At 48.4% G+C, this 27,241-nt stretch overlaps 2 protein-coding genes and 1 non-coding gene across 4 annotated transcripts in view; 2 read left to right on the forward strand and 1 right to left on the reverse strand.

Moving 5' to 3' along the window:
- The window catches only part of LOC117869539 (IgGFc-binding protein-like), a 326,696-nt gene that overhangs the window by 163,114 nt on the left and 136,341 nt on the right, over positions 1-27,241 (forward strand). The gene's annotated exons all lie outside the window — the stretch shown is intronic.
- Positions 1-27,241, forward strand: part of LOC117869540 (IgGFc-binding protein-like) — a 121,777-nt gene that overhangs the window by 991 nt on the left and 93,545 nt on the right. For both annotated transcript variants that reach the window (XM_034756467.1, XM_034756466.1), the window contains exons 2-3: positions 15,877-15,933; positions 24,224-25,489. In XM_034756467.1, coding sequence (XP_034612358.1) covers positions 15,879-15,933; positions 24,224-25,489 — 1,321 coding nt within the window. In that variant the 5' untranslated portion in view covers positions 15,877-15,878. The remainder of the gene's footprint in view (positions 1-15,876; positions 15,934-24,223; positions 25,490-27,241) is intronic.
- Positions 686-838, reverse strand: LOC117869916. The gene has a single exon (XR_004643862.1). It is a non-coding gene; the product is annotated as a 5.8S ribosomal RNA (ribosomal RNA).

The raw sequence follows: 27,241 nt of genomic DNA on the forward strand, positions 1-27,241 counted from the left end.
ACCAGCAGAGGTGGCGGACGGAGGATCTGGGGGGGAGTTTGAAACCTGGGCACCCTCATGAACCCCTCCTCCTCTCTCTACCGTCACGCGTGCGTGCCTCCCGCCCCTTCTCTCCCTGACTTTCCGACACCCTCCTCCTCCTGGTGAGTCTCGCCCTCACCCTGACTGCACCCCAGTCCTGGGCACCGTCATAACCTGGGGAAGGGGAGGGGACCAGGACCCCACGGGCAGCCGGGTCACCACAGACAGCCGCGCAGGGCAGGCCTGTCTACCCTCAGGAGCCGGCACCCACAGCCGACCCCGTTCCCCGACCCCCCCAACGCAACGTCCCCCGGAAACTCCACCCTGTCCCGCTGCACGAGCGGGGCACAGTGGGTGTGTGCAAAGGGAGAGTGGATGGGGCAACGGGGCACATGGGACCGGCTGCCGTGATGCCGCTCCTCTGCCAACGGGACGAGCTCCCCGAAGCGGGTGCTCCTCGGCATCGGGTCTGAACTTAGGGGGACGAAGGTGTTGGGGAGAGCCACGGCGGGAAGGGGGGCGATGGACTGACCCCGGTGCCTGTGACACCCCAGCTGCGCTTCCTATGGAGGGCAGCAACGGGGTTGCTCACGGAACTCCACCACCAGGGGAGGAGGGCGGCGTCCCACCACCACTGGATCCACGGGGACGATTGACCTTCAAGCAACGCTCAGACAGGCGTAGCCCCGGGAGGAACCCGGGGCCGCAAGTGCATTCGAAGTGTCGATGATCAATGTGTCCTGCAATTCACATTAATTCTCGCAGCTAGCTGCGTTCTTCATCGACCCACGAGCCGAGTGATCCACCACTAATAGTTGTCATGAGGCTTTTATTTTTGGGAGACTCGCGCCTTTTTCCCCCATGTGGCCAAAGCCGTGCCAGCGGGGGAGTTCCTTGTCCGCACCGGTCGGGTCCCCGGCCTGCTGTCCCCGAAGGGGACCTCGGGTGGGTTTTGGGGCGGGAGCAGCGGGGCCCCGCAGGTCCCTCTTTCTCTCGCCGCCTCAGCCCGCCCGTCCGTCCCCCGGGACGTCCCGCCCATCCGGGGCAGCCCTCCTCGGTGCCCGCCCTTCGTACGTTACGGTCACAAGTAAAGGTTTAACAATCGAGCCCGAAGGCTTGGGTTTGGGCCAGGCGCTTGGCTCGCAGGGGCCAGGCGGCTGCGGCCACGTGCAGACCAACCCCCCCGCACCAGCCCTTTCGGCCCTCCCCTCACAGAGTGTGGGGTGGGAGCCCGGGTGAAGGGGGGAAAGGCAGACAGGCCCCGGCCTTTCGACCCCGATGCAGAGAGGAAGGCAGGGTAGCCCCTCTCTGTCTTGGGCTTCCTGTGGACCGGGAGGCCTGGGGTGGGCGGCATGGGGGTACCGAGGGGGGCATGGGGGTACCTTCCCTCCTCGGCGGTCCCCCTTCCGCCCTCACCGGGGCCCCCTTGTGGGCGTCCATGGGCCACCTCAGGCCGCACAAGTCTTTGAACCACCACCTTCCCCAGGCCACGAGGCTCGTGGAGCGCGCTAGGTACCTGGCTCCTGGGTGAGGGAAACGGTTCCAATCCCTCTGGGGCGTCCATCCCCCCGCCACCGCTTCCAGCCTACACGGGGGTAGGCAGGTGAGCGATGGACCGCATGCGGAGTGGTGCTCGGCACCCGCTAGCCGGCTCCGCATTACCTCGGGGGGCATCATCCCAGAAGGCGCACCAAGAAACCACTGCCATGGCCTCGTCTGGTCCTAGGGATCCGGGGTTTCCCTCTGTTCCCGGTGTGCCTGGGAGGCGGACGAGACTGGGGCCACCGACGTTTGCACACCCCCTCTGGTCGCCATCCCGGCCACACATCCGCACTGAGAGCTCCCCGTCCGGGGTCGGTCGCCCACGGCTCGGTCCCCACCATTCCCCGCGTGCCAAAGTGGCAGGGAGGGCGGTCCCAGCGACCAGGGGCAGACCGCATGGGCGGACGGCGTCTCGGAGGGAATGCGGCTCGGGTATGCGCACACGGGGGGAAGGCGCGACGGTGGCCCGGCAGAGGACTGGCACGGATGGAGGAGACCTCCTCCTCCGACCTCAACCCCCCTCCCCAGCCGCCTGGGAGGGGGACAGAGCGAGTGCAGAGGGGGCACCCGGCCCTCCCCGCGCACGGGACCCCGTCGGCGGGGTCCCATCCTGCACGTGGGGAGACGTCCAAGGCTTTCTTCAGTCGTCAGCTGCATGGCTGTCGGGGGACCCCAAGCCGGCCGAGCGCAACCCCGTTAATGATCCTTCCGCAGGTTCACCCACGGAAACCTTGTTACGACTTTTACTTCCTCTAGATAGTCAAGTTCGACCGTCTTCTCGGCGCTCCACCAGGGCCGTGACTGACCCCAGCAGGGCCAATCCGAGGACCTCACTAAACCATCCAATCAGTCATAGCGACGGGCGGTGTGTATAAAGGGCAGGGACTTAATCAACGCGAGCTTATGACCCGCACTTACTGGGAATTCCTTGTTCAAATAAAATTAGAAATTGCTGCACTGGATCAGAATAATGGTCCATCTTCCGCCCCATGGTGGACAAATATGCCATAACTGGCCTGTGGGGGAAATTTCATCCAGCCCCAGTTAGAGAGTAGCTCCCCAATGCGCTGACCAATAAGGTGCTGGTATCCTTTATATAATTTTGATCCCAACTAGTTTGACTGTGGAAGGTCTTATTGATATACAATACTAATCAATACTTTCCCTTAGTGATCTGTCTTAGGTACGTATGTGGCCCCCATTACTACAATACTGGAGCGCGTCATAATGTATTTATTCTCAGGACACACCTGGGAGGTGGGCAACTGGTATTAGTCCCATTTTACAGACACCAAACTGCAATCCAGAGAGATTAAGCAGCTGGGTGGTGTGATTCCCAGCTTGGTTTGATACACCCACCCGCACTCTGCTTGACCCAGAGTGCTAAAAGTAGTGTTGTGGTCGTGGTCTAGCTGCCCATGTCCAATCCTGCCCAACCCCCTGGGTCAGTACTCTAGCAGCTAGCCCGTTCCAGAGCCCACCATGGCCATGCTGTTATTTTAGCAGAGCTAGTGTGTGTACGTCTATCAGAGCCGGGAGTTACATCTCTCAACTGCTGTGTGGACATATCCTAAGTGACTTGCCCCAGGTCACAGAGGAAGTCTGTGGCAGGGTTGGTACATGAGTCTATTAAGACTCAGGCTAATACCCTAAGCACTGGAGCATCCTTCCTCTCAATAACCATGAAAAAAAATGTATGTCCTTTTATCACTTGTCAGTCTGTTGCTATTTTAATTCAAGTGTCCCCTTGTTACACTGGAAGGGGGAATAAATGGGAGCTGCCAATAGACCCAGGCATTATTTTATAGTTTTGCTGAAAGCTAAGGATCTCCCAGAATTTCCCCAAGTTTTCCTAGATGCATTGGCTGACACTCAGCTAGACAGAGGCAAGGTTGGTGACGTGATATCTTTTATTGGACCAACTTCTGTTGCTGGAAGGGACAAGCTTCACAGGAAAGGTAACCAGAGTATCCAAGCTAAATACAAGGAGGGAGAGACTGGTAAGCGTAAGGAGTTAACACATGTTGCAAGAAAACACTTGAAATCAAGTAGACAATTACCACCTGGCAGGCATAGGACAAAGGAGGGTTAGTAAGTTACAAATTGTTGTAATGAGCCATAAAACCAGTGTCTCTGCTGAGTGTCTAGCACAGTTATGGATTTAAATTCCCAGGCTCATTTTTTGAAGATGTTGTGCGGGTTTGCTTTGAGGACAAGGCCTGAGAGCTCAGTTTGGAGAAATCTTTCTTGAACGGCCTCTTCTGGCCTTCAAACAATTTCCCAGCCATGTCAAGCTCATCATCAGAAGCAAACTCCCCATGGAGCTAGACATGCCAGGGGTGGCCCGTCCATATAGGAGAACTAGGCGGTCGCCTAGGGTGCCAAGTTAAACAGGGTGCCCAATTCGAGGGAAAAAATCAAATTTAAAAAAATAAAGTGAAAAAAAAAATGAAAAAAATACAAATAAAATAACAAAGATGTCATTATTTCAATTCCCATGTGCATACAGCCGGAATATGAATTATGAATCATTTCTCTACATTTCTGAGAATTTATTAATATGCCAAATCTTTTATTTACTGCAAAAATAAATAACATTTTAGTGATTTTTTTTTCCAATTTGCGACTTAGTGTCAAGATGACCCACTCCACAATTTTGATATGCAATAACACAGCCACAATAAAACACATCTGCCAGTGGCAAAAGCTACAATGCTAGTGACACCTAACTCGAATGTACATCAAGTTTGCATAGCTGGAAATTCATGTCGAGCGGAGATATTGCGAGTTGATACATATCAAACAATCATTTTAACACATGTCGTGGGTAGATGGTTAAGAATCGAGAGAATACTCCAGAAAATTGTGTTTCTTGGTGCCAAAGAATAAAGAATAATGTCTTTCAGCATTATAAATCCAAAATGTGAGTATCTTTAAGCGTTATTAAAACCTTAGCGTTATTATTGGGCTGTATGATTATGAACTTTTCTTTGTTATAACTGGTTCACATGTAATAAATAAGATCCATAAAAGAAAAGTAACAGCATTAACGCTTAATAGACTACGAAAGTGATGACGTCATACTCCAAGTGGGTAACAGTGAGGAAGGGGATTACTTTCCAAACAACCGGTGTCAGATTATAACGTAGAAAAAGGTCATTTTGTTTCAGTGTAAATGCTGTAACTAACTGTTTTAATAGGTAAGTGAGTGTATGTTACTAATGATTGAATCTTTAAGCAGTGGAAAGACGTGTTGGGATGACTGCAATGTGGTTTAAATCATCAACCATGTGGTGGGTGTGTCAGCCATCCTTAACGCTATAATGCTTGCAGTCAGGAGCACAGTTAGTACATAACAATATTCAAATGCCCAATGTCAGAAAGAGGAAAAAGAAAACCCTCAGAAGCTGAGTATTGTAAACAAAAGGCTGAGAAGGAAAAGGACCAAGCAAAACAGCAGGGATCCTTCCTGAAATATCTTCTCTTTAATCCAAATAAAGATGGAAGCAGTTCACAGCATCAAGATGAAGGAATTTTACTTCGAGATGAGGGTAGCTCACATCCACAAAAAAGCAGTTTGGAAACACAAGATGATGGAAACTTACTTCTAGATGAAGGCAGCTTACAGCATCAGACTGATATGGAAGTGGAGAAAATTTATTCACCTGTTTAGAGACACATACAGAAATGGAAGTAAATGAAGCAGAAGGAAGAAAGGATGAGGAAGTTACAAACAGGTTACAGTATGGGAACCATGCTTCATGGCCCAGATGTGATGACAGTGTGCGGCAAATTCTTGTGGAACATGGACCCAAACAAGTCCTGGGGGAGAGGGATAGCTCACTGGTTTGAGCATTGGCCTGCTAAACCCAGGGTTGTGAGTTCAATTCTTGAGGGGCCCACTTGGGGATCTGGGGCAAAATCAGTACTTGGTCCTGCTAGTGAAGGCAGGGGGCTGGACTCAATGACCTTTCAAGGTCCCTTCCAGTTCTAGGAGATGGGATATCTCCATTAATTAATTATTAAGTTCATGAATTTCCCTTCCCTAAGGATGGAAATAAAAGAAAATTCTCTGCTCATCCTAACAAGAGGAAACTCATTAATGGGGAAGAAATTCATCAAAACTGGTTACAATATTCAGTGTCAAAGGACTCTGTGTTTTGCTTTTGCTGCAAGTTGTTTAGAAATCAAGCAATTGGTACATCACTTACTGAAAATGGTTTGAAGCACTGGAAAAACATATCTTCAATTCTCTCTTCACATGAAAGAAGTACAGAACATTTGGAATGATTTCAAAATTGGAAAGAACTTCAATTATGGTTGAAAAAAGGAAAAACTATCCATCAAGAAAATGTACGTGTGATCAAAGAAAAAGAAGAATGTTGGCAACAAATATTAGAGCATCTGATTGCTTTAGTGAGAGTTCTTGGTGAGCAAAATTTAGCATTTCACAGCCATGGTAGAAATGAAACATTATACAATCCAGGTAATGGAAACTTTTTAAAATTTATTGAACACCTAGCTTTGTTTGATCCAGTCATGAAGGAGCATCTACATAAAATAACTGATCATGAAACACAGGTTCATTACTTAGGAAAAAATATGCAGAATGAACTGATTCAAATCCCAGCAAATACCATTAAAAAGAAAATTGTAGATGCTGTCCATTCTGCAAAATACTTTTCAATAATACTGGACTGTACACCAGATGTGAGTCATGTTGAACAAATGACGACGATCATTTGTTTTGTGGATATGGAAAAGTCTGCAGATGAAGATAATGTTGAAGTGCTCATAAAGGAACATTTTTGGGGTTTTGTACCACTGAAGGAGACAACCTGAGCATTTATGACTGAAACTATTCTACAAGAGCTTGAAACAATGTCATTATCTGTTGAAAACTTACGTGGCCAAGACTAGGATAATGGGAGTAATATGAAGGGTAAAGACAATGGCAAAGGAGAATGATGGAAATCAATCCTAGGGCCTTTTTCGTTCCTTGCAGTGCACATTCTCTGAATTTGGTTGTCAATGATGCTGCTAGATGCTGTTTTGAGGCAAGCAGTTTCTTTGACCTGGTGCAACATGTTTATGTGTTTTTCTCAGGCTCAACACGCTCTTGGGAGAGTCTGACTCGCCATGTGAATTCTCTAACTGTGAAACCACTTAGTTAGTGATGGGAGAGTTGCATTGATGCTTTAAAGTCTCTTGGCTATGAACTTGGAAACATTTATGATGCCCTAATTGAAATTTCTAATGGTACTACCTTTACTGGATCATCTGGCAATACGGCACATTCAGATGCAGAAGCTCTTGCAAATTGCCTTTCCAAGTTCAAATTTGTGACTTCCCTCATTTTGTGGTATAATATCCTTTTCGAGATTAACCCCACTAGTAAGTAGCTTCAGGAAAAGAACTTGAACATACATTCTGCTATTCAAAAACTTCAGCAAACTAAAAATATTCTAGAGGAATTCAGAAGTGATGAAGGGTTTGAAAGAACACTGGTAGATTCTCCCAAGCTCGCTGAAGAAATAGACTTTCCAACAGAATTTGAACCAGAGTCGGTTTGCATTCGGCAAAAGAAACAGCAGGTTTCGTATGAAGGATGAAACACACCCATTCAGAACCCAAAACAAAGGTTCAAAGTGAATTGATACTGCTATTCACTCGGTTGACGAAAGATTTCAACAGATGCAGCAGCTAGTCAATATTTAGCTTTCTATATGATATCCACAGCTTGCAAAAGAAAACAGCAAAACAGATAAGAGAATTGTGTATAAAACTGGAGTCAGCATTGACTCATGAAAATTCAAAAGACATTGATGCTACTGCCCTTGGGGTTTGGGGGTGGGGGGCACCGATTGCATGGTTTGCCTAGGGCGCCAGTTGCTGGCAGTTAGTCTAGGGCCGCCCCTGGGACACACCAACTCAATGTGGCACCAGACCCTGCCAGAATAACAGATGCAAAACCTGCAGACATATCTCCACTACTACAATGATCAACAGAGCCCTGAAAATCCATGTATATCATAGAATCATAGAAGATTAGGATTGGAAGAGACCTCAGGAGGTCATCCAGTCCAACTCCCTGCTCAAAGCAGGACCAACACCAACTAAATCATCCCAGCCAGGGCTTTGTCAAGCCAGGCTGTAGTGAGTCGGTGTGGCTCCCCTCCTGCCCAGAAGAGGGAGCCCACGTGCAGGCACCAGAGTGGGTGGGACCACCACCGCCTGTCCCCGCCCCCCGGAAGTCAAGGGGCGGGACAGGAAGTATAAAGGCTGGCCGCCAGAGCTCAGTCTGGGAGCAGGGAGCAGACGTGTGGCTGGGAGCTCCCGGCCAGGAGACCGCCGAAGACCGAGGCCTGGACCCTAGCTGGCCTGAGCTACCCCGGGCATGCTAGGAGGAGGAGCCGCCGGAGCCCGTCCGCTCCCGTCACTGGGAGAATCCCTGGGAACCCCACTCCACCAACCCTGAGGGTGAGACTGGACCCGAACCCCTTTGCCCCTGCTGCTATCCAGAGGAGCCGCCCGAGGACCGTTGGCCTGACTTCCCGGCAGAGCTACCAGACCTGCCACCGAGCCCTGGCCGAGAGGAGCCCATGCAGATGGACTGGCCCGAGCCCGGCGCGATGAACGAGGTAGGCTTTGAGGGGGATCGTGGAAGTAGCCCGGGGGTAGCCGACCCCAGTCCGGCTGCAACCGAGTGTGAGCCAATGTCAGTGTGTTGCGGTCTGGATACCCCACTGACCCGCAGCGGCAGTAACCGCTGCTAGGGCCCCGGGCTGGAACGCAGTGGAGTGGGTGGGCCTGCGTTCCCCCCTGCCACCCCCGCTCACGGGTGGCAGGCTTCCCCCTCACCCAACGCTCGGCTACAGAAAGCCTAGGCGTGCCTTACCTGAGCTTAACTGTGTTTGCCCCGCCCTGATCCAGGGCCTCGGCTTCTGAACTGCTTGCTCGCTCAGCCCCCTGCAAACAAGGGCCTGAGCTTAACTGTGTTTGCCTCGCCCTGATCCAGGGCCTGGGCTCTGAACTGTTTGCTCGCTCAGCCCCTACAGTCAAGGGCCTGAGCTTTACTGTGTTTGCTCCGCCCCTGCAGTCAAGGGCCTGAGCTTTAACTGTGGTTGCTCCGGCCCTGCACCAAAGAGCCGGAGCTTCGGGACTAACTGACTGCTTGTTCCCACAGTAGTGAGTCGGTATGGCTCCCCTCCTGGCCGGAAGGGTCGAGCCTCGGCTAGGTCCTATTACACAGGCCTTAAAAACCTCTAAGGAAGAAGATTCCACCACCTCCCTAGGTAGCCCATTCCAGTGCTTCACCATCCTCCTAGTGAAATAATGTTTCCTAATAGCCAACCTAGACCTCCCGCACTGCAACTTGAGAGCATTGCTTCTTGTTCTGTAATCTGCCACCACTGAGAACAGCCGAGCTCCATCCTCTTTGGAACCCCCCGTCATGTAGTTGAAGGCTGCTATCAAATCCTCCCTCACTCTTCTTTTCTGCAGACTAAATAACCCCAGTTCCCTCAGCCTCTCCTCATAAGTCTTATGCCTCAGCCCCCTAATCATTTTTGTTGCCCTCCACTGGACTCTCTCCAATTTGTCCACATCCCTTCTGTAGTGGGGGGACCAAAACTGGATGCAATACTCCAGGTGTGGCCTCACCAGTGCCGAATAGAGGGGAATAATCACTTCCCTCGATCTGCTAGCAATGCTCCTACTAATACAGCCCAATATGCCCTTGGCCTGCTTGGCAACAAGGGCACACTGTTGACTCATATCCAGCTTTTCATCTACCATAATCCCTAGGTCCCTTTCTGCAGAACTGCTGCCTAGCCATTCAGTGTCTAGTCTGTAACAGTGCATGGGATTCTTCCATCCTAAATGCCGGACTTTGCACTTGTCCTTGTTGAACCTCATCAGATTTCTTTTGGCCCAATCCTCTAATTTGTCTAGGTCACTCTGGACCCTATCCCTACCCTCTGGTGTATCTACCTCTCCTCTCAGCTTAGTGTCATCTGTGAACTTGCTGAGTGTGCAATTCATCCCATCATGCAGATTATTGATAAAGATGTTGAACAAAACAGGAGCCAGGACCGACTCTTTGGGCACTCCGCTTGTTACTGCCTGCCAACTAGTCATCGAGCCGTTGATCACTACCCGTTGAGCCCGACAATCTAGCCAGCTTTCTATCCACCTTATAGTCCATTCATCCAACCCATACTTTTTTAACTTGCTGGCAAGAATACTGTGGGAGACCGTATCAAAAGCTTTGCTAAAGTCAAGATATATAACATCCATCACTTTCCCCATATTCACAGAGCCAGTTATCTCATCATAGAAGGCAATCAGGTTGGTCAGGCATGACTCGCCCTTGGTGAATCCATGCTGACTGTTCCTGATCACCTTCCTCTCCTCCAAATGCTTCAAAATGGATTTTTTGAGGATCTGTTCCATGATTTTGCCAGGGACTGAAGTGTGGCTGACTGGTTTATAGTTCCTTGGGTTCTCTTTCTTCCCTTTTTAAAATATGGGCACTATATTTACCTTTTTCCAGTACTCTGGGACCTACAAATTTTCAAAGATAATGGCCAATGGCTATGCAATCACATCATCCAACTCCCTCAGCATCCTTGGATGCATTAGATCTGGACCCATGGACCTCTGCACGTCCAGCTTTTCTAAATGGTCCTTAATCTGTTCTTTCACCACTGAGGGCTGCTCACCTCCTCCCCATATTGTGTTGCCCAGTGCAGCAGTCTGGGAACTGACCTTGTTTGTGAAGACCAAGGCAAAAAAAGCATTGAGTACATTAGCTTTTTCCACATCCTCTCTCACTAGGTTGCCTCCCCGATTCAGTAAGGGACCCCCACTTTCCATGACCTTCTTGTTGCTAACATACCTGTAGAAACCCTTCCTGTAACATAGAATCATAAAATATCAGGGTTGGAAGGGACCTCAGGAGGTCATTTAGCCCAACCCCTTGCTCAAAGCAGGACCAATCCCCAACTAAATCATCCCAGACAGGGCTTTGTCAAGCCTGACCTTAAAAAAACTCTAAGGAAGGAGATTCCACCATCTCCCTAGGTAACCCATTCCAGTGCTTCACCACCCTCTTAGTGAAATAGTATTTCCTAATATCCAACCTAAACCTCCCCCACTGCAACTTGAGATCATTACTACTCCTTCTGTCATCTGCTATCACTGAGAACAGTCTAGATCCATCCTCTTTGGAACCCCCTTTCAGGTAGTTGAAAGCAGCTATCAAATCCCCCCTCATTCTTCTCTTCTCCAGACTAAATAATCCCAGTTCCCTCAGCCTCGCCTCAGAAGTCAGGTGCTCCAGACCCCTAATCATTTTTGTTGCCCTCCACCGGACTCCAATTTTTCCACATCTTTCTTGTAGTGTAGGGCCCAAAATTGGACACAGTACTCCAGATGAGGCCTCACCAATGCCGAATAGAGGGGAATGATCACATCCCTTGATCTGCAGGCAATGCTCCTACTTATACAGCCCAAAATGCCAGTAGCCTTCTTGGCAACAAGGGCACACTGTTGACTCATATCCAACTTCTCATCCACTGTAACCCCTAGGTCTTTTTCTGCAGCACTGCTGCCTAGCCATTCGGTCCCTAGTCTGTAACAGTGCATGGAATTCTTCCATCCTAAGTGCAGGACTCTGCACTTGTCCTTGTTGAACCTTATCAGATTTCTTTTGGCCCAATCCTCTATAATTTGTCTAGGTCCCTCTGTATCCTATCCCTACCCTCCAGCGTATCTACCACTCCTCCCAATTTAGTGTCATCTGCAAACTTGCTGAGGGTGCAGTCCATGCCATCCTCCAGATCATTAATGAAGATATTGAACAAAACTGGCCCAGGACCGACCATTGGGGCACTCCGCTTGATACCAGCTGCCAACTAGACATGGAAGCATTGATCACTACCTGTTGAACTCGATGATCTAGCCAGCTTTCTATCCACCTTATAGTCCATTTATTCAGCCCATACCTCTTTAACTTGCTGGCAAGAATATTGTGGGAGACCGTATCAAAAGCTTTGCTAAAGTCAAGGAATAACACGTCCACTGCTTCCCCTCACCCACAGAGCCAGTTATCTCATCATCTTACCCTTCATGTCCCTTGCTAGCTGCAATTCCAATTGTGCCTTGGCCTTCCTGATTACACCCCTGCATGCTCTAGCCATGTTTTTATACTCCTCCCTAGTCATCTGTACAAATTTCCACTTCTTCTAAGCTTCCTTTTTGAGTTTAAGCTCACCGAAGATTTCACTGTTAAGCCAAGCTGGCTGCCTGCCATATTTGCTATTCTTTCTGCACTTTGGGATGGTTTGTTCCTGCGCCCTCAATAAGGCTTCTATAAAATACAGCCAGCTCTCCTGGACTCCTTGCCCCCTTATATTACCTTCCCAGAGGATCCTGCCCATCATTTCCCTAAGGGAGTCTAAGTCTGCTTTTCTGAAGTCCAGGGTCCATATTTTGCTACTCTCCTTTCTTCCTTTTGTGAGGATCCTGAACTCAACCATCTCATGGTCACTGCTGCCTAGATTGCCACCTACTTCTACTTCCCATACCAATTATTCCAATTTTGTAAGCAGCAGGTCAAGAGGAGCATGGTCCCTAGTCAGTTGCTCCAGCACTTGTACCAGGTAGTTGTCCCCAACACTCTTCAAAACCTTCCTGGATTGTCTGTGCACCGCTGTATTGCTCTCCCAGGAGATGTCAGGGTGATTGAAGTCTCCCATTAGTACAAAGGCCTGTGATCTGGAAACGTCAGTTAGTTGTCCGAAGAAAGCCTTGGCTACCTCACTGTTCTTATCCAGTGGTCTATAGCACACGCCCACCACGGCATCACCCTTGTTGCTCTAGCCTATAAACTTAACCCAAAGACTCTCAACAGGCTTTTCTCCAGTTTCAAATTGGAGCTATGAGCAGTCGTACTGCTCTCTAACATACAGTGCAACTCCTCCACATTTCCTCCCATACTGTTCTTCCTGAACAGTTTATACCCATCCATGACAGGACAGTGCTCCAGTGATGTGAACTGCCCCACCAAGTTTCTGTTATTCCAATCATGTCATAGTTCTTTGTGCCAGGACTTCCAATTCTTCCTGCTTGTTTCCCAGGCTTCTTGGGTTCATGTACATGTCTGGTTTTAAGATTAAGTTAGATAAATTTATGGAGGGAATGGTTTAATGGTAAAACATAGTAGTCGAGGAAAACCAAGCAATGGTAGGTAAATTGTACAATGGCTGACAGGGGTCAGGCTGGAGACTCTTGCCTATATGCTCGGGGTCTTACTGATCGCCATATTTGGGGTCGGGAAGGAATTTTCCTCCAGGGCAGATTGGCTGAGCCTCTGGAGGTTTTTTGCCTTCCTCCGCAGCATGGGGCAGGGATCTCTAGCAGGAGGGTTTCTGCCGATTGTAGTCACCTAAAACAGGATTGGGGACTTCAACAGCAGAGTCCAGGGAAGGGGTAGGGATGGTTTTGTGGCCTGCAGCATGCAGGGGGTCAGACCAGATGATCATAATGGTCCCTTCTGACCTTAAAGTCTATGAGTCTACATGCACCTAAGATAACTAGCCGATTGCTCTACTTTCTTAGTATGAATCAGGAGGCTTCCCGTCTTGCACCCTCCTCCTTGTGTTTCCTCCGGTATCCCACTCCTCCACTTACCTCTAGGTTTAGATCACCATTCCCCAGTGAACCTAGTTTTAAGCCCTCCTCACTAGGTTAGCAATCCTGCCTGCGAAGATGCTCTTCCCTCTCTTCGTTACATGGATCCCATCTCTTCCTAGCAATCTTTCTTCCTGGAACAACATCCCATGGTTGAAGAATCCAAAACCTTCTCTCCGACACTACCTGCATAACCATGCATTCACCTGCACAATTTGACTGTTCCTACCTGGGCCTTTTCCTTCAACAGGGAGGATGGACGAGAACACAACTTGCGCCTCAAACTCCTATATCCTTCTTCCCAGAGCCACGTAGTCTGCAGTGGATGTGGATAGCCATGGACCATTTTTGTGGATAGTGGCTCGGATGCATATGCCACCATGCAGGACTCTACTTACCAGCAGTTCCTGGCCCATGGCATCCAGCTCGGGCAGCCCGGGGGGCGCAGTACGCTCGGGACAGCTGCAGCAGCCAGTGGCTGGGGCTGGGCGGCAGGTCGGAGTTGGGGCTGTTCAGCACCCGCTTGCTGCACTGCTTCCTGTTAAGCAGCTCGGGCCCTCGGGCAGCACCAGCATCCGCACCATGGCCCAGCCAGCAGCACTGGCCCCACTCCCAGTCCCAGGTCTGGCCACCGGCTCCTGGGCAGTAAGGCCAGCCCCCAGCCATGGGGATTGGAGTGGGCGGGGCCCTGGTGCCCCACCCCTCCGCCCCACTGTGATGCAACATGCACTGCTGCTGCATATATTATTATTATTTATTATTTATTATTATTGCTGTGTGCCGTCACTTGCGAGCCCCCGGGAGCAGCATGTCTTGCAACTCCCGTTCCCCCTCCATGCCGCCCCTTCTCGAGACTCTGCCCCTGCACTGCCCCTTACCCCAATCCCTACCCTCGCGCTGCCTCTTCCCTGCAAGACCCCCCCCACTTGCTCCCTTCCCTCCTCTCCTCCCCCCCACCCCCTCACTAGCCCTTGTGAGACGGCTTGCTGCCGTGGGTGCGGATGCAGATACAGGTAGAAGACGGTTAGCAGATCGCAGGTCAGATTGTGGGTTGGTCCTGGTGGATGGAGATCGGATGCGGATCCACATTTTTGTATCCATGCAGGCCTCTAATGATCAACACCCCGCACAACATACCTTTCAATTTTCATGGATCCTACACATGCCTATCACAACCTGTGCAGTACCCAGAGGTGGATTAAAATTTTATTGGGGTCCTGGGCACAAAGAACATTTGGGCCCCCCACCCCACTCTGACACCATGAGACCATGCCCCTTGTCTCACCCGTACCTCCCCAAAGCCCCGCCCCCTGGCCTGGCCAGAAGCCGGGCCACTCTGGAGAATTCTGGACCCTCCACTTTCCCTGGGTGGCACACTCTGGAGGGCAGGGACATGGGCTGGGGGCAGCTCTTGGGCACCCTGGTCCCCCACCCAGGGCAGATGGTGGGTCCAGGGCTCCCCACAGCTGCTGGGCTCCCTGGGTGGCTCTTACTACAGCCTAGAGTGACTATACATCCGGTTTTGGCTGGGACAATCCCCTTTTTAAGCCCTTCCCCAGATGTCCTGACTTTTTTTTTGGTAAAACTTGGCATGTGTCCCATTTGCTTTTGCCAATTGATCATCAGTTGGCAAGAGCAAATGGGACAAATGCCCAGTTTTGCCAAAAGGGAACTGGTGGGGTGAGCAGGGGGTGGGCCTGGGCCTCGGGTGAGCAGCGGGGCCTTGGTCAGTCCCACGTGGGGGTAGAGGGGGGCTTGGGCCAGCTTTGCATGGGGGAGGGAAGAAGGGCTCAGGCCAGCTCCAGCGGGTGGGAAAGAGGGGCTTGGGCTAGCTCCATGGGGGGCGGGAAAAGGGGTTCAAGCCAGCTCCTGTGGGGGAGAGGGGCTTGGGCCAGCTCTGTGGGGGGAGGAAGAGAGGGGAGGGCCAGCTCCATGTTGGGGGGTGGGTGGGGGAAGAAGGGCTCAGGCCACTGGCTTGCCCAGCTCCATGAAGGGGGATGGTGGGAGAATATAGTCACTGGGCTCCAGCTTTCAGACTGGCCAAGGGGCGGGGCCTCATGGGGAAGAGGATTTGCAGGGCGGCAGGGCCCTGACAGGAAAGGAGGAGCAGGGGGTGGAGCCCTGGGGGAAGAGGAGAATCAGGGCAGCAGGGCCCCGGGGGGAAAGGAGGAGCAAGGGGTGGAGCCCCCAAGCATAGTATGGGATTGTTATAAGCACCTTGACTCTAAAGTACATGTAGATGTATTTAATATTCAGTAAAGGTGCAAACAAGTTTGTAACGACCTAATAAAACAGTTATAAGAATGTTATGAATATCTGTTATTCAATATTGAGGTCTCTCCTCTACACCACTAACCTACACTATTGCTGCTGGTTGAAATTATTTTTAAATTCCAAATGGTTATGTATATCATGGATTTTTTTTCCAACCAATTTAAATGATTAGAATGTTATAATATGAACGAGCCGGTGAAAGATTTACTCATTCAGAGAGTCACTATGCTGCACTCTTTGTATATAATGCACAGGCCTGGAAACTTCTATTCACATTTCACAAAGGTACACAAAATGTAGCTGTGCTCTTAATTAATTTCAGATGTATTTTTGTTCTGTTTTTAGCCATGGGGTTCGCAAATATCATCCTGCACCTCTGGGCCTGGATATTCATGCTATGGAGTGAGTATTCAACAATATCACAGACATTTCTATGTCTTTCCATATAAACTATCTCTGCATGAAGCTCAGCCTTGTCATGTCATTTATCCCCCCTGAGTTTTGTGGTGAAGCAGCTGGAACTAGTAATGAACCCAAATCTTAAAGCAAAGTTCATCCAGAGCCATAGATTTTGCCTTGTCTCTTTCCACCTATCATCACAAATTGGCTAAAACCTCATAGAAATTCATCACAAATAGGACTAGACATAAGAACAGTCATACTGGGTTAGATCAATGGTCCCTCTAGCCCAGTATCCTCTCTTCTGACAGTAGCTGGTGCCAGATGCTTCAGAGGGAGTAAACAGAACAGGGCAATTTACTGAGTGATCCATCCCCTGGCAGTCAGAGGTTTAGGGACACCCAGAGCACAGGGTTGTGTCCCTGACCATCTTGGCCAGTAGGCATTGAGGGACCTGTCCTCCATGAACGTATCTAGTTCTTTATTGAACCCTGTTATACTTTTGGCCTTCACAACATCCCCTGGCAACAAGTTCCACAGGTTGACTGTGCAGTGTGTGAAAAAGTACTTCCTTATGTCTGTCTTAAACCCACTGCCTATTAATTTCATTGGGTCACTTCTGGTTTGTGTATTTTATGAAGGGGTCGATAACACTTCCTCCTTCACTTTCTCCACACCATTCATGATTTTATAGACCTCTATCATATCACCCCCTTAGTCATCTCTTTTCCAAGCTGAAAAGTCCCATTTTTTTACTCTCTCCTCATATGGAAGTTGTTCCATACACCTCATCATTTTTGTTGCCCTTCTCTGTACTTTTATCAATTCTCATATACCATTTTGGAATGGGATGACCAGAATTGCACACAGTATGCAAGATGTGGGCATACCATGGCTTTATATAGTGGCATTATGTTATTTTCTGTCTTACTATCCCTTTCCCAATGGCTCCTAACCTTCTGTTAGCTTTTTTGACTGCTGCTGCACATTGACTAGATGTTTTCAGAGAATTATTTCCAATGACTCCAAGATCTCTTTCTTGAGTGGTAACAGGTAATTTAGCTAATGTTGAACAGCACAATAGAGATCCTTGGGGAACCCCGCTATTCACCTCTCTTCACTATGAAAACTGTTTTTTTCCTACCCTTTGTTTCCTATCTTTTAACCAGTTACTGATCCATGAGAGGACTTTCCCTTTTATCCCCTGACTGCTTACTTTGCTTAAGAGCTTTTCATGAGAGACCTTGTCAAAGGCTTTCTGAATGTCCAAGTACACTATATCCACTGGATCACCCTTGTCCACATGTTTGTTGACCCCCTCAAAGAATTTTAATAGAATGATGAGGCATGGTTTTCTTTGTAAAAAGCTGTGTCACTCTTCCCCAACATATAATGTTCATCTGTGTATCTGATAATTCTGTTCTTTACTATAGTTTCAACCAATTTCCCCAGTACTGAAGCTAGGCTTACCAGGCTGTAATTGTCAGGGCTGTCTTTGGAGGCCTTTTAAAAAATTGGCCTCACGTTGGCTATCTGCCAGTAATCTTGTACAGAGGCTGATTTAAGCTATAGGTTACATACAACAGTTAATAGTTCTGCAGTTTCATATTTAAGTTCCTTCAGAACTCTTGGATGAATACCATCTGGTCCTGGTAACTTATTACTGTTTGATTTATCAGTTTGTTCCAAAACCTCTGTAACCCACACACCTCCTGGGTGTGGCGTTATGTCCCATCTACTGGCACTGAGACTACTTAGAGATTAAGGAGTCTGCTCTGCAGCCTGAGCTAAGAGTCCGGTGGCTTTTAGCTCATGCGGTAGAGGCTCATGTCCTTAGCTCCAGAGGTCCCAGGTTCAATCCCACCCGCCGACAACCAGGGTCTGTGAACGTTACACCTTCTCTAGTGACACCTCAATCTTGGAGAGTTCCTCAGATTTGTCACCTAAAAAGAATGGCTCATGTGTGGGAATCTCCCCAACCCTCTGCAGTGAAGACTGATGTAAATAATTCATTTAGCTTCTCTACAATAGCCTGGTCTTCCTTGAGTGCTCCTTTAGCACCTTGATTGTCCACTGATGGTTTGGCAGGCTTCATGCTTCTGATGTACTTAAACATTTTTTTGCTGCTAGTTTTTGTCATGTGCTAGCTGTTCTTCAAATTCTTTTTTGGCCTGTCTAATTATACGTTTACACTTGACTTGCCAGAGTCTATGCTCTTTTCTATTTTCCTCAGTAGGATTCAACTTCCAATTTTTAAAGGATGTCTTTTTGTCTCTAACTGTCTCTTTCACTCTGCTGTATAGCCATGGTGGCATTTTTGGTCCTCTTGCTGTTTTTTTATTAGGGGTATACATATAGTTTTTGCCTCTATAATGGTGTTAGTAAAAAGTTTGCTTGCAGCTTGCTGGCATTTTACTCCTGTGATGGTTCCTTTTAACTTCATTTGAACTAACCTCCTCATTTTTATGTTTCTCTTTTTGACGTTAAATGCTACTGTGGTGGGTTTCTTTGGTATTTTACCCCCCAGAAGGATGTTAAATTTAATTTAGATACTGTTGCTATTGTCAAGCAGTTCAGCTACAGTCACCTTTTGAACCAGATCCTATGCACCACTTAGGACTAAATCAAGAATTGCCCCTCCCCTTGTGGATTACACGACTAGCTGCTCTAAGGAGTGGTCATTAATGGTGTCTAAACATTTTATCTCTGCTTCCCGTCCTGAGGAGACATGTACACAGTCAGTATGAGGAGAGTTGAAATCCCCCATTTTTACTTGTTTTTCTGTTTTTGCAGCTTCTCTAATCTCCCTGAGCATTTCACTATCACCGTCACCAGGTGGTTGGTAGTGTATTCTTACTCCTATTATTCAAGCATGGAATTTCTCTCCATCGAGATTCTGTGATACTGTTTGATTTAAGATTTTTACTCTATTTGACTCTGCTTTTTTTTACATGTAGTGCCACTCCCCCACCAGCGTGACATACTCTGCCATGCCTATAATTTTTGTAACGTAGTAAAACTGTGTCCTCTTGATTATCATCATTCCACCATGTTTCTGTGATGCTTATTATATCAACATCCTCATTTAATACCACATCTTAGTATTACCATTCACTCATCTTAGTATTTAGACTTATGGCATTTGTATATAAGCACTTATAAAATTTGTCAATGTTTAGTTGCCTGGCATTATGTGATGTAATTGAATGGAACTCTTTTTCGTTTGACTCTTTCTCTTCAGTTCCTACCTGTCCTTTATCAACATCTATCCTCTCCTCTTTATTAGGATATAGAGAATCCCTGTTAATAGTTCCTCCCCTAAGGGATGTCTCTGTCCAAACTGTGTGCTCCTCAGTTCCTCTCAGCTTTCCCCCACCCCTCAGTTTAAAAACTCCTCTATGACCTTTTTAATTTCGCATGCCAGCAATCTGGTTCCATTTTGGTTTAAACAGTGCCCATCCTTCCTGTTTAGGCTCCCAAAAGGTTCCCCAGTTCCTAATAAACTTAAATCCCTCCTCCCTACATGGTCTCATCCATGCATCCTGCAGTTCTTCCTGTCTAACTGGCCCTGCATGTGGAACTGGAAACGTATCAGGGAATGCTATCATGGAAATCCCGGATTTAAATCTCTTTTCTAGCAGCCCAAATTTGGCCCGTAGGATGTCTCTCCTACCTTTCTTTATTGGAGATATTTGCTGCTAGTGTAACGCCGGCAGACCCCAGTGGTCGGCGGGCAGGATCGAACCGGGAACTTCTAGAGCTTAGTGCTTGAGCCTCTACAGCATGAGCTAAAAGTCAACTGGCTGTTAGTTAAGGCTGTAGAGCCATCTTATTTTAGTGCTCGTTAAGTGTTCTCAGTGCTACTAGATGGGACAGAACACCCCACCCTGGAGGTGTGTGGGTTATATACTTCCCCTAGCTGAGGAAGTGAGTCCTGAGCTTCAGAGACTTCCCAATTGAAATCCTGGATGAGCCCTTACTTGTAATGCCAACAGACCCCAGTTGTTGGGGGGTGGGATCAAACTGGGGACCTCTGGAGCTTAGTGCTTGAGCCTCTACAGCAGGGGTGGGCAAACTACAGCCTGCAGACCACAGCTGGCCCATGAGCCATTTTAAGTCAGCCCATGAGCTCCCACTGAGGCACGGGCTCCAGTGCTCCAGCGTGGGCACTGGGTCGGAGGCCGCACCACACAGCTTGGCCCACTCCGGTGCTCCAGCTGGGATGCCGGGTTGGTGGCCGCGCCACACAGCTTCTGGAAGCAGCCGCATGACCCCACTCTGGTGCTCTAACAGGGTCGGAGGCCGCTCCATGCGTAGGAGCCAGAGAAGGGACATGCCACTGCTTCCAGGAGGTAAGCTTGAGGTAAGCACCACTCAGAGCCTGCACCCCAGGCCTCTCCCCACGCTCTCCAAACCCCTTGATTCCAGCATGGAGCACTCTCCTGCACCCCAAACCTATCGTCCCCAGCCCCACCCCAGAGCCCGCATCCCCAGCTGGAACCTGCACCCCTTCCTGCACTCCTGCCCCATCCCTGATCCTCCTCCCGCCCTCCGAACCCCTCAGTCCCAGCCCAGAGCACCCTCCTACACCCCAAACTCCTCATCCCCAGCCCACCCCAGAGCCTGAACCCCCAACCAGAGCCCTCACTCCCTCCCGCACCCCAACCCTAATTTTGTTAGCATTCATGGTCCACCATACAATTTTTATTTCCCGATGTGGCCCTCAGACCAAAACGGTTGTCCACCCCTGCTCTACAGCATGAGCTAAAAGCCAACTGGCTGTTAGCTAAGGCTGTAAAGCAGTCTCTCTCTCTCTCTCTCTCTCTCTCTCTCAGTGGTCTCGGTGCCACTAGATGGGACAGAACATCACACCCAGGTGGTGTGTGGGTTACACTAGCAGTCCCAGATCGGTTACATGCCATTGTAGGCAGACCCATCATACCATCCCCTCCATCAACTTATCAAATTCAGTCTTGAAGCCAGTTGGGAGTTTTGAAAGCTTCCAAGGGGAGCAGTGGGGGCAAAACACCTAATTGCTGCTCGTGCTCGCTAATTCTAGTCCACTGACTCTGCTTTAGCAATAGTATGAGAACATCCTGCTTTGAGTGCCCTCTAGTGGTGGTCCTCATTATAATGCTTCTTAGCACAGGAAATCACCAGTTGGACTGCATTGCCCAGAATCTAGAATGGGATGCTGGGTGCATCTGTGTTTGAAGAGATGGGGAGGAGAAAAGGCTGAAAGCAAGAGACCTCTAGGCCTCTGTGCAAAATAATAAATCTTGATGTGTGCACCACACGCCATAAGTCCAGTGTCCCTGCCAATTTGTCTCTCTCCTAATATATAGAGAGACCCCCTTTCTGTGACATAAGAATGGCCATAGTGGGTCAGACCCAAGGTCTATTTAGCTCAGGATGCTGTCATCTGACTGTGGCCAATGCCAGGTGCTTCCAAGGGAATGAACAGAACAGGTAATCATCAAGTGATCCATCCCCATTCCATCTGCCTGTGCCACTGACCTAGTGGGTGATCCTGGCCAAGGCACTGCCTCAGTTTCCCTCTCTATACAGGGAGATGCTAATACTTCCCTATGTTACAGGAAGGGGGTGGCATCTTGATGAATGAATGTTTGTAAAGTCCTTTGAGATCCTCAGAGAGAAGCTGCTAGAGAAGGAGCAAGTTTATTCTCAGAGCTATGCTGGAACCAGAACATTCAAAGCTGGATATAAACTTTCTCAAGGCTTTGGGAGTGCATGTGTTGAGGGGAGGGTTGGTTTGGGCCCTTCTCTGTTATTAAATTTAATGAATTCTTGAGTAAGTGTGGAATTGCATGAACATGTTGGCAGTGACGGAGGGCGGGGAGGCAGGGTGGGAAGACTGTTAAAGAGTTTGATTGATGCTGTGTTTGGTTGAAGGAAATGGAGGACGTCCATAAGGGACTTAGGACAGAGACACAAGGTTGGGGAGAAGATGAAGAGTTCAAGGGGGTAGAAGTAGATATGAGAGTCATCAACACAGCAGGGACAGGAAAGACCATGGGAGCAGAGGATATCACCCAAGGGTGTGCCTATTTTCTCAGACACCATGGCAGTGCTCTGAGACCTTGGTGACAGGCATTCGTATAGTCACCTTGACCCAGATTTGTAAGGGTATTTAGGTGTTGCTGCACTCAGCATTGCAACACCTAACTTTTTTAGGAGCCTAAATCTCATTTTCTAAAGTGACTTGGGCACTGAGGGGGCCAAAATCCCATTGACAATTGATGGGTTCCTAAGTCCTTAGATCTCTAGGCAATGCCTAAATTTCACCTGTAAAAACCTGGGCCCTAGAGAGCAGAGGGGGAAAATGAAGGTGACCAAAGACACACCTCTGGGGAGCAGCAACAGAGAAGCGGGGAGAAGTGGTAAATAATCCATTGAAGATAATGCCTGATGGAGTGGCCTTCAAGGAAGGAAACGAGGAAAGGGCAAAATGAGAATGAGAAGGTCTCAGGAAGAAGTATGTGGGGGAACCTGTCCCTTGTTGTCAGCTGCTGATTAAAGAACTGCTGTGTACATTTCCTTTTGTTACATGTAGAGGGGATTTGACCTAATCCTTTCAAGGCGGACTTAGACTAGCCTTGCTGCCAAGAGAAGGAAGAGTGATTGTAGATGATCTGATGGAGGACGCTTGTGAAAAAGGCAAAATTGAGAAAATAGGGACAGTGACTCTGATGGGGGTAGGGACAAAATGGGACCCAGTTGGGGCCACCACTCCACATAGCACCCCCTGGGCCCAGAACTGTGCAGAAGAGAAACCCCTTCCCAGTCTGAGGGCAGTAGATGGTGCCTCTTTCCCCCCTTGCCCGAATTGCCAGAGACTCCAGCTGGTAGGAGCAGCTGCAGAACTAGACAAAGAAGGAACCTTGGGCCAGTAGCTTTGCAGGTAATTGGCTCTGTTCCCAGTGTTGTCGCTGACTGTCTGAGTGATCATAGATAAGATACTGAGGTCAACATTTCAGGGGCTAATGGAATGGGATACTGGGCCTCTCGCTTCTAGGGTGCTGGTTCCAACTTGGCCCCAGATTGGGGGGTGGGATTGGCTGGCTCAGAGAATGGAATATAGGGACTTTCACCTCAAGGGCAAAATTTTAAGTCTGGCCCAGGTTCAGGGGATTGGCTGGATCAGAGACAGGATAAAGAGCCTTTCACCTTTTTTGGGCACCATTTCAAATCTAGCCTCTTGTGTGTGTGTAGGGGGCTGACTGGCTCAGAGTGGTAGGGGAATGGGACTTGGGCAAATAACAGCAGCCACATATGCAAGTAGTTGATGGAGGGGATCAAACCTTAGACCTTCAGCTAGGGTAGCCACTGAGCATCCCCAGAATAACAAACATTCTGGTACTTCCAGGAATGACATGGGCCTGCTGCCATGACTTGTTATACATGGTGCATGCGAGGTCATGCTGGCAGGGATGGACTGGTGTGCTTTTCAAAATGGCATCCCCAGTCTGTGATACTGGACAAGATGATACCCGGTTTTGCCTCAGTACCAGACAGAGGACAAGCCCCAGAGAAACAGAACTGTCTGGCTTAAAACCAGATAAATGGCCTGCTTACCTTCAGTACCAAGAGCACAGGCCTGTACCACTTGAACTCCTTTAGCTGTGAGACAGTAACAGGCCCTGTAGCCTCTGTGACACTAGAGAGAGTCATGAGCACGCATGTTAGGCCAGTCTTATTCTACTCAACTTTGTGAGACATTGGAAATTTGTGAACATTCTTATGAATGCGAGGCAGTCGTCTGAATACTCAGGAAAAGGAACAATGTTAATGGACTGAGTAGGGCAGAGAGAATGTGATACTTTTAGTCATGGAAAAATCCAAGAGTCAGATTGTTTCATTTTCAACCTGCTCTAGCCCCTATCGACACGCCCATGCAGAAGAGTATTTGACAGGTTTCTAAAGACCCAGCTACTGAAATCAGTGAATTTATAGGAGAATCTCAGCTGCCATTTAAAAAAAGTGGTTGTGAATAAAACATTGGAAAAAGTGTGACCTCAGGTTCAGAAAACAGGAGGCAGAGAAACAGAGCACTGAAATTATTTAAAAACAAACCAACTAAACATTTGAAGCCAAATCTCATGTTTTTTTGGAAGATGACGCATGATTTTTTCATGTTTAGGGTTAGAATACTGCTCTAATAAAGTCTCCATAATAAAATTGATACTGAATAAAAACAGGGTGTCTCATAAGGTGGGAGTGGACAGAATTGGGGCAGGGTTTTATGCCTATCTCCGTCTTTCTGTCTCTACAGGTGTTGCTAATATCTCCATCGCAGTGTCATCTGTAGAAATTCCAGATCCCTCTTGCTCAGGCCCCCAAGGGACAGAATTTATCACAGTCTTCATGCAGAATCACTTGCCAAGTTATGGCGGTAAAGACTTCAGGTTGTTCATCACTGGCTACACCCCTGGGACGTTCGTCACCATTTCCGTGAACAAAGCAGGTGTTAGATTCAATGTCAGGGCAAATCTGGGAAAGACAACATGGATACAAATCCCAGAATTCGTGGAGATGGCAGGAAGCAACATATTTGACCGCACGGTCATTGTCCAGGCTGACCATGAGATCGCCATCCTTGCTCTGAACTATAAGACCTATACGGCTGATACCACTGTAGTGTACCCTGTGGAGAAGCTCGGGACAGAGTACTATGTGGTGACTCCACTGGGGAATCCAGATGGTCTTGATAAACAATTTGCTGTAGTAGCCTGGAAGTATCCCACCATTGTTGAAGTTTACCTCAAAGGGGCTGTCACTTTCCAAGGAGAAACCTACAGACCAGGGACAAAACTGGTCATCTCACTTGGAGCTTACCAGGCCGTCCAGCTGCAAAGCCGTGATGACTTATCCGGCACCAGGATCGTGTCCCAGAATCCTGTGGCCGTCTATAGTGGACATGTATGTGTTGCAAAGCACACCAAATGTGACTATGTGAGTGAGCAGCTCCTGCCGGTGTCTGGCTGGGGCACCACATTCATCGTACCTCCTTTATCCTTCCAGCCCAAATTTGACCTGGTGTATGTGGCTGCTTCCCAACACACTCACATTGATTATCAGTCTGGGAGGTTGAGTGCCAGAAGGAACCTGGTTGCTGGGCAGGTTGTGACATTTGAAATTGAAATGTCTAAACCCTTGTACATCTCTGCTAGTGCTGGGATCCAAGTTGCCTTCTTCTGCACTGGTGGGAGCAAAGGGAAAATCGTGTACGATCCCTTCTTCCTGATGATCCCAGATGTCTCTGGCTACTGCCAGACCTATAACATCCATGGACAGGACCTGTTTGAGAACTATGCTGTGATTGTAGCCAAGACGGCCGAGACTGCTGATGTTACTATTGATGCGGAACCACTACGTATTACTCAGTGGAGGCCTATTCCAGGCACAGCATATTCTTGGACTACATACAACTTGAGAAGTGGGTTTAGCAACCACACCATAGAGAACCCTAGCTCCCCATTTGGTGTCCTGAGTGTTGGGATTAAAGACAAGGCTGGGTATGGCTCCACAGCTATTGGTAGTAAGTACAATATATGTGATAGTCTCTCACCCTCCCAGCCTGCCTTCCACCATCTTTCCCTGTTCCCTTCCTTCCCAACCCCTCCATTGGACAACACTCCTCTCAGAGTCAAAGGATAGAACCCAGGAGACCTGCCTTTCAGTCATAGAATATTAGAGTTAGAAGAGACCTCGGGAGGTCATCTATTCCAATCCCCTGCTAAAAGCAGGACCAACACCAACTAAATCATTCCAGTCAAGGCTTTGTCAAGCCGGGCCTTAAAAACCTCTAAGGAAGGAGATTCCACTACCTCCCTAGGTAGCTCATTCCAGGGCTTCACCACTCTCCTACTGAAATAGTGTTTCCTAATAGCCAACCTAGACCTCCCCCACTGAAACTTGAGACCATTGCTTCTTGTTCTGTCATCTGCCACCACTGAGAACAGCCAAGCTCCATCCTCTTCAGGTAGTTGAAGGCTGCTATCAAATCCCCCCTCACTCTTCTCTTCTTCAGACTAAATAACCCCAGTTCCCTCAGCCTCTCCTCGTAAATCATGTATCTCAAGCCCCTAATCATTTCTGTTGCCCTCCGCTGGACTGTCTTCAAATTGTCCATATCCCTTCTGTAGTGAGGAGACCAAAAATGGACACAATACTCCGGGTGTGGCTTCACCAGTGTCGAATAGAGAGGAATAATCACTTCCCTCGATCTGCTGGCAATGCTCCTACTAATACAGTCTAGTAAATACAGTCAGCTCATGCTTTGAGCACTAGATCACTAAAAAAATAGATACCAAATGTACATTTTGATACGTAACTGAAATATGATTTTTGTGTCCTCTGCTCCAAGTGTATTTTGAAGCTGCAGGGGGTGTCTGGTAAACAAATCCCCTGTGAAGCAGGAGGGAAACTGGTCCCCCTTTTCTGCCATGGAGATACGTCAATAAGAATCACAAATGAGAATCATTAAAATGATATGGACCAAACCACCCAGACAGTAGCCCTAACCATTCTCCTAGATTGCCCAAACTGGTTGTATCACTTTATACTGGTATAGCTAAAGAAACACAACCTCCCTAGTGTGGATACAGTTATGTCAGTACAAAGGTGATTATCCCAGTTTCTTGTCAGGGAAAGGGAATAACTGCATAAACTTGTCTACATTACAGCGCCTTGACTAGTATAGCTATGTTGGAAGAGACCCCTAATGGTAAAGCAGAAGAAAGATATCTGATTTACCACCTTTCTTAATAACATTAGCTATGCAAACAGAAGCACTCTTCTGTTGGCATAATTGTAAGTCTACACTAGGCATTTTGTTAGCATAGGTCAGCTAAGTGGTGTGATTTTTTTTTCACATTTCTAACTGACAGCTATGCTGGCAAAACTTTGTAGCGTAGACGAGGAGTAATACACCTTCATGTTGAAAGAACTGTGTCCACATTAGGGGTTGAAAGAACTGTGTCCTCACTAATTTGGCATAACAGCCCCAACCAACATAGTTATATCAGTACATAATCTGTGTGTAGACCAGGGCTTGAAAAGTGGTGTTCTGGAGTGTACATTCATCATCAAAACATTCAATAAAGGGGGCAGAGTCCATAGAATCATAGACTATCAGGGTTGGAAGGGACCTTAGGAGGTCATCTAGTCCAACCCCCTACTCAAAGCAGGACCAATCCCCAACTAAATCATCCCAGCCAGGGCTTTGTCAAGCCTGACCTTAAAAACCTCTAAGGAAGGAGATTCCACCACCTCCCTAGGTAACCCATTC

Source organism: Trachemys scripta, chromosome 24 (genome assembly GCF_013100865.1).
Source record: "Trachemys scripta elegans isolate TJP31775 chromosome 24, CAS_Tse_1.0, whole genome shotgun sequence".
NCBI lineage: Eukaryota > Metazoa > Chordata > Testudines > Emydidae > Trachemys > Trachemys scripta.